This window comes from Podarcis erhardii (genome assembly GCF_964252035.2).
Source record: "Podarcis erhardii genome assembly, chromosome: 5".
NCBI lineage: Eukaryota > Metazoa > Chordata > Lepidosauria > Squamata > Lacertidae > Podarcis > Podarcis erhardii.
The window spans coordinates 99,694,777-99,709,374 of NC_138509.1; the positions used below are offsets into that span (position 1 = coordinate 99,694,777).

General features: G+C 47.6%; 1 protein-coding gene across 6 annotated transcripts in view; it reads left to right on the top strand.

The window, feature by feature from the left end:
- Window positions 1-938: 938 nt before the first annotated feature.
- The window catches only part of LOC309342170 (tumor protein 63), a gene marked incomplete at its 3' end in the record, with an annotated part of 100,524 nt that continues 86,864 nt past the window's right edge, over window positions 939-14,598 (top strand). For all 6 annotated transcript variants that reach the window (XM_081862506.1, XM_081862507.1, XM_081862508.1 and 3 more), the window contains exon 1: window positions 939-1,120. In XM_081862506.1, the coding sequence (XP_081718632.1) occupies window positions 1,079-1,120 (42 nt within the window). In that variant the 5' untranslated portion in view covers window positions 939-1,078. The remainder of the gene's footprint in view (window positions 1,121-14,598) is intronic.

A 14,598-nucleotide genomic window follows, 5' to 3' on the forward strand; every position in this document is an offset into this window, starting at 1 on the left:
GTCCTTCTCAGTTTGTCAGATTCTTTTAGCTGCCGCGACAAATAACTATGGGTAAATAACTTTTGAACAAGGCTTTTTCTCTGGCTCTTAGTTCTTCTCCCCGTTTCCATTTTCCCAGGGAAAGCGCTGAATCGGAGCAAGCAGCATTCGGGATGTACTGAAGATTGCCATTTGTCCCGATTTACCACTAGAGAGCAGTTTTCTTGGGGAAAGCAGGGCAAGGGCAAAACCACAGCAACCCACTTTTACTAAAACATGGGGCAAGCAGAAGTCTTTATTGTTGGAGACCCCAGAAGGGGAGAATGTTGCTCTTGTGCTTGAATTCTGCTTTGCTGCTTTCCCATAATGGGCATCCGGTTGGTCCCTGGGAGAACAGGATGCTGGACTAGACAGGCCATTGGCCTGATCCTGCAGGCTCTTTTTATGTTCTTATGGTCTTACCAGGACAAGGGGAACAGCAGATGCTAGATTTGCGACCTACTCTTGCCTTAAACGAGTTGTGCAGCTTGGCTGGAGCATTTTGCAAAAATAAATACTGAACATTAGGCGCAATTTGTTTTGTATGAAGTTTAAGAAAGTTGTCGGGATGCTGTTGCTCTTCTGCCTGCTTTTTTCCCTCCAGACATTGCAAGAAGTGACCAGGAAAACCCTCCAAGCTCTTTTTACGTCCCGCCCTCTGTCTGGCGTGCTCCCTCTTTCTCTGTCTCCCTCCCTCTCCCTCTGTCCCCTCTTCTCCTCCTTTCCTTTTTAGAGATTGGTGATAAGGATTCCTTCGCCACTTAATGAGCTGGGAGAGGCCTCCCTCCATTGGAGTGGAGCAGCCCAGGTGTGCAACATTTTGACAGGTACAGCCAAGCAGGCCCGCCCCACACCCACACCCCCCTCCTTGCCCAGAGAGGTATATAAGGCAACCTTAAATTATGTAGAGGAGCACACACTCTTGTCCTGACAGCTTGCAAGCGGGATCGCCCACATTACCCCAGAGGGTCTTATTGGGGGTGGGGGGTGACTGGTGGAAAGGAGCAGCACCCTGGAGCCCGAGGAGAGGACAGCAGCGCTGCTTAACCTCACTGCTAACATGTTGTACCTTGAGAATAATGCCCAGTCCCAGTATAGTGAGGTAAGGAGACATTGCAGGAGTCTTTGCTAACATTTCTCTCTCTCCCTTCCTTCCAGGGAGAAAGTCTGGGAGGCTTTAGAAAGCTTTCTTTTCACCTCCCCTCCCCTCCCATTTCATTAACTGGGGGGCAGGGGTGGTTAATATTTGGGGTTTGGACAGTGCTGCAGCATTTTGAGAATTGCAATAATGATAATAAATAAATACCCAAGTTTGTAGAAATTGGGTGCTTTGGTCTCTGTTGTTGACTGTAAACCATTGTAACTGTCTTTCTGTTGCCACAATAGATGATTGGGTGCGAAGAAGCACATTGCGGAGGACTTGACTAGGTTTGAAAAGCAATGCAAAGAGAGGTTCTTTTGGAGCCCAGATTGCTTGCAGATAGCGAGTTAATGGAGCTAGTGTTCCTGTTCCGTAAGGTGGCTAATTATCCCGTCCAGGCGGAGAAAAGCCCTTTTTGAATCTCTGTCAACAAGCCATGCATATAATGCGGCTGAAATGTGTGTGCTGAGCATCACCTGGATTCCTTGTTTGCAGAGCCATTATTTCTGTCTGGGTGCAAGAGGGAGTCTGTGTGCGCAGAGCATGCACACGAAATGTTGGGCTGATCTGAGACTCGGGATGCTTGTTCGCGCGCGCACGTGTGTGTGTGTGTGTGTGTGTGTGTGTGTGTTTATGGGGGAAGCTACACACAGAGGAAGTTAGCCCTTATGTTCCAGGTTGACAACAATATTAGCTTACATTCCAGAGGAGAGGGCAGCTGTGTTGACACGCCATCTGAAAAGAGGAGGCAGCGGAACCCTGTGATTTGAGAAAGCCTCCCGGAGGAGGAAAATCTCCCTGCAGCTTGCCCAGATAGTTTAAATAATAATAATAATAATAATCAGTGGGCCCATTTGAGAACTGAATTTAATTTATTTCTTAAATTTATATCCTTCCCTTCCTCCGGTAGGCGGGATAGCAGTTGTCCTAGAGTGTGTCGATGGAAAGAAGAAATGGTTCAAGAAAGCAAATTTATTTTTGTGCAAACGGCTCCAAACAGTTGGGCGAGCATTCGCTGGGCACGGCTGGACTGGAGAAACTTGGGAGAGGCTTAAATAGGAAGACTATCACAAGGGGGCCCCTGCTGGCTTACCCCCTTCCCCATCCAGCTAGTGTCTTGCTTTCTCTCCAGGTGTGGCCAGGCAGAGATGCCTCTTTGTTCAGCTGTGATTTTTTTCTGGTTACGTTGCTCCATGCCTCAGTTGCCCATCTGTACAATGGAAAGACCACCCGATGTAGCCAAGTGAGAACACGTCTTCTGACCCTGATTCTCTGGGGCTAGGGCTGGAGGTACATCTAACTCCATCCTGGACTGGTCTTGGCAAAATTTACCCAAAAACCAAGCACAGCATGGACGCTCTATGTTGATGGCCTCTTGCGTTGTCTTTTGGGAATAATTCTGCATCTCTGCTGCCTGTGTAGAGTGAATCTATCTGTCGCTGTTTCTTGCTCCCCATTGTTCTTGTGCCTCTCCACACTGGCCAGCTCTGATCCATGTCCGTTACCTCTTTTCAGAAGAGAAGGGGACTCCATCACATGTGATTCTTCCAGGCTTTCTTCCCCTTGTCCTCCTGACGGTTCCCAATGGCCCTTCAGTCACCGGGTTCAAATGTTTCATGCATTGCAGAGTTAGCGGGGTCCCTTTGTTGAAGAGGGGAAGCTTTAGCTCTGTGTCCAATTGGTCAGGGCTGCTTTCTTTCTTTCTTTTAAGCGTTGATACCGTGCAGGCCTCGCAAAATACTTTTGGTCTTTTGATGCTGCTCTCCTGGTGTGGAAAGAGGAGAGTGAGGAGGAGGGGGCTGGATCGAAGCAAACGGTGTTCATTTCTGCTTCTGAACCACCAGATCCATAATTAAGACTGGGGGGGAGGGAAGCCGCTTTGCAGTTTGAGAAAATTACACGGCGGGGGAAATCACAGCGCTTTGCGCTATTTTTTGCAACAGTTTGGCTCCGGCACCATTTTCTTTGCAATTCCGGTGGGACGTGAAAATCATGTAATTCCAAATGGTTGACATTGTTCCGGAGTCCTAGAAGCGGGTGACAGAAACCGAAGCGAAAATGCTGATTTTTAACAAAGTTTTAGGAATGCTGCCTCAACCACCCATTACCACCACCGCCCGGCTGTGAAAATATCCAGACTCGGGGGGCCAGGGTTGCACAACCCATCTCTTGTTTGGGCCTGAGGACTTCCTTTCAAAGATGTTTTCTGCTTCTGCATGTTGAGTGTCACCAATTGCTGGACCACCTTTCGGAAGCAGCCTACACCTGGCCTAAGAGGGATTTTGCCATCTTTTAGATTTGGAGGAGCAAGAAGAGGAGATGGGTCAGGAAGGGTGGAGTGGAAGGGCTGGAGTGAGGGGAGCTGGAGAACTTTTGGAGGTGGGAGGCAGTGGAGAGAAGCTCTGCCCAGATGAACAAAGCTCTCAATGGCAGCTAGCTAGGATGGCTGAGCTCTGCCTGCACAACTGAAGGCAGCAAACACTTCTGAAACCCAGTTGTTGGAGACCACAGGAGGCGAGAGGGCTCTGGGGCCCAGGTCCTGCTTTCTGGCTTCCTGTGGGCACCTGGTTGGCCACTGTGACTGGAGCCCCTTCTTACACTGTTGGTAATGCTCTTATGGGGCTATAAGAGGTCAAGGAATAGGTTTGAAGGAAAGCTTGGCCATCTGGCCTACTGAGGATCAGTGGCTGTGACTCTTTACAAAGTCATAAGGCCTACAGAAAGGTGGGAGAATGGGTGTCGGCTTCTTAGTTATGGCTGGGGTTGGGCTAGATGACCCTTAGGGGATCCTTTCCAGCTCCACCATTTTCTGATTCCATGATTCAGTTTTTGCAACTCCTACCCTTCTGGCTCCCACTGCCTCTTCTTCCTTGTGACTCATTCCTCTCCGGCCAGGGGTTTCCTGTGAGTGAGTTCCACCCGAGAGCCTGGGAGGCAGAACTGTTGTGCAAGTCCTAATGAAGGGCCTGCGGAGAACAGAGCCCTCCCAGGTACCTCTGCAGAGGAGAGGCCTTTGCGCTCCCTTGTGCTCCTTGGCCATGCTCCCTTCGCCGCTGAAGTCCAAATCCTGAGCGATCAGCTGGGCTGGGGGTGCCCATAGAAGACGCCGCCCCTGCTGTGCTGCACCCAAAGAGCTCAGACCACAGCAGCCCCCTCATGGAGGAGAAATCTATGAATGTCTACAAGCCACAATGGCTGTGCTCTGCCTCTTCTCAATACCAGTAGTTGGGAAAACCCTGCTTTTAGGTTTCCCATTGAGGAAACCATGGCTTGCAAGTTTCCCATCTGGTTGGCCTTTGCGAGAACCAGATGGGCCATTGGCCTGCGTCGGGGCTATTCTGATGCTCAGATGGAACCTCCAGCCCCAGAGGCATTCTATCGATATTCCAATGTTGCTCGGGGCATTTGGCCCCTGTGGAAACAGGATTCTGGACTAGATGGGCCATTGGCCTGATGCAGTGGGCTCCTCATGTTCTTCTGTGAAGTTCATGGAGTCCAATGCTCAAATGTGTGCCTCCATTCATGTGCCAGAGCTCAGGGGCTGCTGATGTCATAGAGGAAGAAGTGAGGCAAGATGCAGGGGCGGGTCTCGCCTGTGCCAGACAGACACCCGACTCCTCCTTGGCCCTGACTCACCCAGAGCAGGGTGCCGGCGACCTCGTTGCAGCCGTTGGCCAAGTGGAAAGAGGGGGAAATGTGCTTGAAAGCCACTGGGTGTGAGACATTGAACTCCCTCACCCTGCTGAGCATTTGGCGTGGTTAGGCAACAAGCAAGACATCTGCCACTTAGGGTTTTTTTAATGCTGGAAGGGGGGAGAGCAAGGGAGGAGATCTACAGGCTGCACACGGTGTGAAGGGAAGGCTCCGCCCTCCTCTCCCTGTGTCTTCAGGAGGTTGTTGAACCCGGGACACCTGACACACAATCCTCTGCAGCGCCATTTTCCCAGGGCTGTTGTGTACAGCAGTTTCCGAGAACGTTTGTACGCCACAGTGCCTTGGGTAGCTCGCAACATGGAGCCACAGCTGTCCACTTTTCCCTTTTCTTGTGAGGAATCCTATTTGGAATAAGGGAATTTCCCTTAAGAAAGGGGAAACGTTGACAGCCAAGCGTGGAGTGCACCACTGCGGTCCTGGGAATGCTGTTCCTTAAATCCCCGTATCAAAAGAGTTGCTTGTGCTAGACTCGAAAGGCAAGGCACCTATCAGAATCCTCTCTCATAAATTTTAATAATAATAATAATCCAGGCACAAGGAGCTAAAGGAGAACCTCCATGGTCAGGGGCAGTGAAGACTTCTGAGTGCCAGGGGACACACAATGCCTTCTGCCTCCAGGTCCTACTCATTGACTTTCTGGAGTGGGGGCCTCTGATTGCCCAGCGTGGGAAGCCAATGTCCAGACTATAGATGGATCCTCTTAATCTCCTTCCACAACAGACAAAACACACAGAGAGACATTTGGCTGAGTGTCGGGCGATGTTCCTGCACGGGCCAAACCTGGCCTTAACCTGCAAACTGGAAGCCGTTTGTTTTCTAGTGCAGCTAACTTTCCCCGGCAAAAATCCATCGCCTAGCCAGACTCCTTCCTGTGACTCTGGGCTTAATGGTGTTCATTCTCGGACAGCCATCTTGAGAGGCAGTGTGGTGTAGTGGTTAGAACAGGGCCTTTCTCAAACTCAGGTCCCTAGATGTTGTTGGACTGCAACTCCCATCATTCCTGACCACTGTCACTGCCTCTCATCTGCACCTACCTCACAAGGTTGTTGTGTGGATGAAATGTGGGGGTACCATGTGTGCCACGTTGAGCTCCCTGGAGGGAAAAAGTGGGGGTTAAAATGCAATAATACAATGCAATTGCAATACTTAAAAGTATTTTAGCTTTAAACTCAAGGGCTGCTTTCAAACAGCTATATTTGGGAGAGAGAGAGAAAGAAAGAAGTACGGGGAGGAAATCTACCTGTAGCCAGGTTGCAGACAGCTCTCTCCACCCCTCCCTCCCCTCCTCTTCTCCCCCTCTGCCCCCCACAGCCCATGTTCCCTGGCCCCTTTCCAAGGGGGAAGGCAGTTCTGTCTTCAAAGGAAGAGACTTAACCAATCATTCAGTGGAATGAGTTCCACCACCATGAAGGTGCTGACAAGGAAATTATTGCGGCTATACAAACACTGATGCTCCTTCCCTCCTCGTTCTCTCCTCTCATCACCCCCCCCACACACACACCCGGCTGTTTGAAACGGACAAAGGAAGTTGAGTGTTCAAAATCTGGGAAGGACCCACTCTGACCTTAAATTGGGTACCGTTTCCTTTTATGATCTGGAGCTGCATTAACTGCCCTGTGGTTTAATTTTTGCTCTGGAATCTCTCACCCATTCCATAGCATTTTTTAGTTGCTTAGCTGATTTTTTGGGGGGGTGTGGGTGTGGGTGAAGGAAGCCAGTTGCCACTAAAACACATTTTGAACTCTATTCCGCTTGTCTTTGGCTCATCTGGACTTTGTGCCTTTGTGCTGCCTTCAGAGAAGAATTGCACTCAGAATCCTTCTTAGTCGCAAGTGCAATAGTCCCAGCTCCTTTTGAAAGAGGGTTGCCATGTTGGTTAAGCTGTACAAATGCAGGCTGATTCTCACCAGGCAGTCAAAATCCGGCAGAAGCAGTCTTTACTGGCCAAGCGCACACCGCAGGACCTGTTGTGGACCTGGGTGTTGCGTTGCATTTTGTACTTTGCATTCTGCACACTGTCATATGCCAAAGGTAGAACTGCGCCTTGTTCTGCAGATGGCATCAGTTGCTCAACTGCAACAGTGCAGTTCAAAAACAAGCATTGGGATGGGAGAATCTGACAATTGCAGCCTCTCTTTGCTTCTCATTTTCCCAAACTTCGTGCCCAGTTCTCCACAGTTCCACATCCGTTACTTTTTTAAAGAAAAGTCCTCACACACACACAAAAAGATCAGCCTTTTAGTGCCAATTTTTCGCATATATGTGAATGCAAATATATGCATTCACCCCCACACCTCTCTTACCCTTGTGCTTGTGCATGAATTACTTGAACGGAGAATTGTATTGCAAAATTTGGATAAGTGTGAATTTTGAGGGATGGTTGCATTTTGGTTCACGCATCACTTTGGAAACTGCAGATGAGGCAGAGTTGCGTTTAAGCGCAAGTGGAATTGAATTTTTCCCCATATCTAAACTCAAAACCTTGGGATATATGGAAACCTCCCTCAATGCCGACATTTCTCTGTCTCATCAAAGCTATCCTTCTGCTTCGCTCGAAATGTAATTTCGTCAGCAAATCTCTCACCAGATTCACCTTTGAAACATCACATTAGAGCAGGGGTCAGCAACCTTTTTCAGCCGTGGGCCGGTGTACCATCCCTCAGACCATGTGGGGAGCCAGACTATATTTTTTGGGGGGGGGAATGAATGAATTCCTATGCCCCACAAATAGCCCAGAGATGCATTTTAAATAAAAGCACACATTCTGCTCATTGTAAAAACACACTGATTCCCGGACCGTCCGTGGGCTGGATTGAGAAGGTGATTGGGCCGCATTCAGCCCTGGGCCTTAGATTGCTTACCTCTGCTTTAGAGGAATCTTCACCAAACTAGACTGTTACTTATGTTGTGTCTTTAAAATTACCTGTCTTCAAAATCCCCAGGGATCTCCAACCACACCCTCTTTTGAAGTCAACCTGCAGCTTCTGCTTCAATTAATTACATGGGTGGGTTTTGTCTCACTGATGAAAAAAATATATGCTCCTCTCCCTCTTTTTACAAACTTCCACCCCCCCAAAAAAAAACCCCTTCCTGCTATTGCTTTAGGTCTCCCCTAGTTGTGTCTTCCTTGCCACAAAGGGATTTCTGAGAAATGTTCACACCTTGTTGTGACGCCCTGGGCTTGTGTACATCGATATTAATGCGCCTTTGAGCACTAAGCAAGTGATCGACGGCAGGGATTATGGGGCTGGCTTCAGAAAAGGAACGAGCACTTCATGGGAACCTCACAAAACAATAGGTTTGGGGCACTTCCGGGTGGAGGGTGGTGGTTTTTTTTATCTACTGAGTCACGAATGCAGGTTCGGCGAGGCCAGTACAGCTGCCCCATTCGCCTTGGCTCTCAGTTCAAATTGCAAATCAGGATAGTGTATGGCAGGTTGCAAGGCAAAGGTGTAGCAATAGTTTTTGGGATGAATCATCAGAGCAGTTTCCCCCAACCTGCCCCCTCCAGATGTTTGGGAGGCTAACTCTCACCAGCCACCATTGGTGGGTGTTGAGCTGCAGAACATCTGGAGAACTTCCAGGGAGGTCCCTAAAGCCCTTAGAGATCCAGGGTGAGGCACTGTGGGAAAGGCCGAATTCTGTGCTAGGCATCATTAGGATAGGAACCAAGCTGCTGCAGACATCAGAACCCCGTTCTACAAGTCTATGGTGCAACCACATTTTGAACGCCGTGTACAGTTCTGGTGGCCTCACTTAAAAAAGAAGACTGCAGAGTTGGAAAAGGTTCACAAAAGGACCACCAAAGTGATCGTGGGCATGGAGCAACTTAGGAAGAAAGGTCGCAGCGTTGGGGACTTTTTAATTTAGAGAAAAGGGGAGTAAGAGGCGAAAAGATAGAAGCTTATAAAGGAGGAAGTAGGTAGAGGAAAGTTTTTCTCCCTCTCTCAAAACACGAGAACTCATGGAGATCCAAAGAAGCTGAATGCTGGAAGATTTGGGACAGATTTCTTTATGTAGCGCCTAGTTAAACCGTGGAACTCCCTCCCACCAGAAGCAGTGATGGCTACCATCTTGGATGGCTTTAAAAGAGGATTGGACCGATTCCTGGAGGAAGAGAAGGCTATTGATGTCTGCTGGCCGTCATGGCTTTGCTCTGCCTTTGCAACTGGATTCAGTAATGCCCTCTGAATGCCCAGCTGCTAGAAATCGTACAAGGGGAGAGAGCTTCAATATTGCTTGTGGGTTTCCCATTGGGGCATTTGGTGGGCCCCTGTGGGAACAGGAGACTGGACCAGCTGAGCCATTAGCCTGTTCCAACAGGCTCTTCTGTTCTGACTGATAAGGCTAAATTGAAAAAATCTCTCTCTCTTTTTTTGCACACCCTAAATACCTTTTCACTCTGTCTCTCAGGGCTGACCCCAGAACATTCTCCAGTAGCAGACAACCCACAAGGATTTGCAGCAGATCCCCTTGCAGTGTCATGGAGGTGCCGCTCTCAAAGTTGTGCTTTGGCATCCTAGCTTCGTCTGTTGCATCCCTGACTTCCAATAAAGATATATCCTCCATTCATGTTTCTCTCCCCCATCTGCTTTAATGCTCTCGGGTCACAGGATCATAGAATTGTAGAGTTGGAAGAAACTCTGAGGGTCATCTAGTCCAACAGCCTGTGCAATGCAAGAATCTCAAGTGAAGCATCCAGGAGGGAGCTGGTCTCTTGTTCTAGTGTGCACCTGTCATTTCCTGATCCCTTAACTATCTGGCGTGGGTTCCCTCCCTCTCCTTCCTCCACTTAATCACGGTATAGTGTTGTGTCTGTGAAGTGTAGGTCAGTTCCCATGAGGCAAGACACAGCGATAACAACAAAATCTTCACTGAACTACATAACTGGGAAACAGGGGCAAAGCAACTGCTTATATACTTTCCTGGAAGCCTGGGCCACTCCCACTCCCAACGTGATTGGCTGTCTTAACTTCCAAGCTGCGAATCATGACTCAGAGTTGAGGAGCCAATGGCAGAGGCCCAAATCCTGAAATGTTCTGTGATTGGACATTATGTATCGAATCAGAACACAGGAGCTCAGAATCCTTAGTCCAGACCATAGCTGTCAACATTTCCCTTTTTTAAAGGGAAATTCCCTTATTCTGAATAGGATTCCTTGCAAGAAAAGGGACAAGTTGACAGCTATGGTCCAGACTCAAGCTCAGGCAAACACAGACCATTGAATATATAACAGTCTGCACCGGGATAATGCTAAATGTGGTTAATTTTTAACCAGGGCTTGCCAACCAGCTTCGAACCCTGATTTCAGACTCGTTCACTAACTGGCAATGTGCAGTGCTACACCACAGTTGGTGTTGAAAAGAGATGGGAGTAAGGAATTTGTGTAGGAAGAATGTGTGGCATGGGCACGTGTGTGTGTGTGTGTGTGTGTGTGTGTGTGTGTGAAAACCCCACAGGTAGCTCCCAGAGCCTTCACAGGAGCTAAAAATCTGTGTTTGGGTTGGGTGGTTTTTTTTTGTTCTTGTTTTACCATTTATTTTGTGTTCTCAATTTGTATTATTGTATAATAATAATGTAGCAGTTCTTAAGAGGTCAGGAGATGATTCCCTCTGTACCACTATGGCCAGGAATGATGAAAGAGACTCATGTTTTGGAGTTATGTATTTAGGAAGTGCAAGGTACTAGCAGTTAAAATTGTGCCATGTGTTCTGGTGCATTGCAGACCCTTCAAATTTTTCATGCATACCTAAAAAAAAGAATGGAAAAAGTTCTGAGAATCTTTGCAATGGAAAAGGCAAGAGGGTGAGGATTCTGACCCGAGGGTCCAAGCATTTTTGAAATGGTTGTGTGAATGCGCAAGAGGAGTTGATGGGAATTAAGGAGGTTTTGCCTCCCTTGGCAACTTCTTCTTTGAAAGAGATGGACTTTTCCGTGAGGAATGTGTGCCTGTCCTTTGCAAGTTGACATCTCGCCCTGTCAGCAGATCTGTAGCATCTCTGCATGAAACTCTATCTGCTTCTGGAGGGCTCCCTGGCAGTTAAATGACATTGACATTAAAGCTGCCGATGGAGGCGAGAGAATTTTAGAACCCAGGAAACCATCTCGGGGAGCTGGGCAGACAAAACAACCAGCCGCAATGATTTGTTTTAAAGGGCTCTCCCGCGGCGATGCATCTGGGGCTAGCGAGGTAGATGTCCTGAGCTAAGAAGTGACCCATTTGGCCACTTGCCCTGTGCTATTTTGAAGGAGACAATGGCAATGAGTTGGTGTAGCCCTAAATACCGTATTTTTTGCTCCATAAGTGCACCTGACCATAAGACGCACCTAGTTTTTAGAGGAGGAAAACAAGAAAAAAAATATTCTGAACGAAACAGTGGATGTATGATTTTTGTGATTCATGCTGTGGCCACAGACATGTGATCTGATGGTGAATTTGGGGTGACTCAATGTAAGAATGCTGAGGATCCATGGGCTTTTACCTCCCCCCTCCCAGGCAGCCTCCTTTATCGCTAGCGCCCCTTATCTCTCTCCCGATCCCACCGATCAGCTGTTTCCTTTCAACACTCCCTTCCCTCTTGTTTGCCTTAGTGTCTTTTCCTTAGCTGGAGCAGTTTTTCGCTCCTCCTTTTCTTCTAATTTCTCTCCTTATTGCTTTAGTCTTCCTGTTCCCCCCCTTTGCAGGTTTGCTGTCTTTACCTCCCCCCACCCAGGCAGCCTCCTTTACCTCTAGCTTCCTTATCTCTCTCCCTGATCGGCAAACGATCAGAGGCTTTGTTTCAACACCCACTTCCCTCTTTCAAAAAAGAAGAAGCATGACCTGCTTTTTGCCCCTGGGCAACTCGGCTCCAGGGACCACGCATTCGCTCCATAAGACGCACAGACATTCCCCCTTGCTTTTTAGGAAGAAAAAAGTGCGTCTTATGGAGTGAAAAATACGGTACTTGATCCAGGGCAGTGGAGGTTCTGGTCCACCTGCTCTGAGCATCAACTGCTACCCTGCTTTTTGCGCACGCTGGCAGAAATCTTTGGTTTCCTTTGGGGATGGGCCACAGGAAGAAAATCTGAAGCTCCCAGGCGCAATCCCCACTGGAATATGTGGGTTGGACTGGGAGAGGCTCCTGCCTGAAATCATGGTGAGCCGTTGCTGGCAGCCAGTGTAGGCCATATTGAGCTAGATGCACCAATGGTGTGAGATAGGATAGAGAAGCTTCTTGGCTTCCATTAGTTGCAGATGGCGAAGGTTGGAACTGAGGCCTGCTAATGCATCTGCTCTTCCTCTGGGCTTGGTGAGATGACATGCCCAAACACACTGTCTCCTGGCAGCTATAAATATCTGGAGAGATGTGTTGTTCCTGAGATGTGTGCCCCTACGCTTGTCATGGGCTCGAGTCTTCCCATCCCGTCGCCCTCCGGCCAGGCTTCACCTGAGGTCACATAATCTGCTCCCCCTCCCTCTGTGGTCGATGCAGGGCCCTCCTCCTGTCAGCCCTGAGTGATGATGTGCTTTTGCCCATTGCAATAAAATGGGAGATGGCTGCTGATAACCGTTACAGTTGACAAAAGATGGAATGAAAGGGGAATGGCGAATAAACCCCTGGCAATGGAGCTTTCCTTGTTCGCCCTTCCCACGAACCCTTTCCAACTTTCCTTCAGCTCTGATCTCCCGATACAGCTCTCCCTTCTCTTTATAAAAAAAGAGTTGCCTTCGGTCATCTGAAGGTAATTTCGCTCTTGTCTCGGAGATTGCCACCCAAACTTGTTGAAGCTTCGCTGAGATTGCGGCAGCTTTGCCAGGGCTGATTTGGGCAGACAGTTGCTTTTCTGCATCCAAACATACATATTTGTGTGCCAGGCATTGCTTTAGGTTCAGAAAGCTCTTCTCCAGCCCTCCCATCATTTATACCTCATTATCCTTTTGCACTGATAATTGATGATGATAAGAAGGATTTCTTAAACTCTGCCCAGTTACTCATCTGGGCAGAAATTTAAATAAAATTAAAAATGGGAGGGTGGGGAAGCAGAATCCCATCTGCTGGCATTGCTGTGATCTCCATGGAGCCTACATGTTGTAGGCAGGATCCTGCCCCCCCCCCCATGTTTATTTATACCTGGAAATGTAGAAATGGCAGGTAATTTGAGGACTGTGTGTTTCTGAAGCTAGGGCTGCACATCTCTGTCGTGAATTCCTTGTAAGGTTTTGGACACGTTTTCTGATCTGTAAAAGGATAAACATGCCGTACTTCACAATGAAGCGAGGCTCTGTAAAATATATATTTACTTACAGTTGATAAACAATCATATTGATAAACTGGACAGATTATTTTTTTAAAGGGCTTGCACTTTCTTTTCTAATTTGTGTCTTTGTGTGTGTTTGGTCGTTTGTAAGCTCCAAACATAAAGGGATCTTGGAATTTTCGAATCCTGACATACCAGTTGCTTGTGAACGGGTCCGCATTAAAATGAAATTATTTGTGTTTTGAGTCCTGCTCTGTGCAATGGGAATGAATGCTTGCAACAAACTTTGGTAGGGATAACATACACACATCCTAGAAACAGTTTTATAAACAGTTATTTTTGAGATCGCAGAGATCACTGCTATGTGGGGAGAGCTGTCTTGCAGATTGGGGTGAAAAGGACTTGTGTAACAGGGAAAATGAGTCTACGCACACAGCACAGTCAGTCAGGACTGATGTATGTCTCTTTATCTGTAGGGAAAGAGAGCCAAATAAGTATAATAATAATAATAATAATAATAATAATAATAATAATAATAATTTTTATTTATACCCTGCCCATCTGGCTGGGCTTCTCCAGCCACTCTTGGTGGCTTCCAAAAAAATATTAAAATACTGTAATACATCAAACATTAAAAGCTTCCCTAAACAGGGAAATGTATCATAAAATATATCATAAAAGAGTGGGTTCATCCATACTATGCCTGCAGTTCCAAAAACTCAGGGAGTGTTGAGCTCCTGGGTTTCAAAAGTGAAGTTTGATATCTTTCCTAAATATTTCCTTGCCGTACACTGATGCAGAGTCCTCATATTAAAACAAAACAAAACATTTTGCCGTCTGGGGCAAGAGCTCGTCTTGTTTTCCACTGACCAGCTGTCACGGGCTGGCTGTTTTGCTTTAAAAATAAATGTTTCCTGTTACAACTGAAAAAGGAGTAAAGTGCGAGAGGGAAAACCCCACAGATTTTCGGCTAAAGTCGTTTGTCCTTGATGATTCCCCACTGGGGAGTGTGTGTTTGTGTGTGTGTGTTCTGTTCTGTTCTCTGATCATCCTGGCCTGAAACAAATTGTACCTTTTTATTATTGTGAACCAGAGGCAGGTGGTAGGAGAGAGACCCAAAAAATGGCAAGTATTTTGCCCTGGGGCGCTGTTTATTTGGATGGTTTTCTGATGCTGCTGACAGGGTCTCCTGCGAGGAAGGGGGAAAAAGTTCAATTGATCTTATGTTGCAGAACCTGGGTTGGGTTAAGAGCAGGTAATTCGTGTCTCAGACAGTGTCGGGCAGAGGCTTAGATCATTTTGGAAAACCTGTCTGGAGTTCGTAATTTTAAAGACCCCGGCAACGCCGTTGTTGCCTTCTGTGCCCGATTTTTTTAAAGAAATAAATATTTTATCCTTCACCTTATCCCCCATACTCAGATTGGACACGAACGACTTGACCAGAAATATTCCATATATTCCTCTTGCCAAAGGGTGAAAGCAGAGAG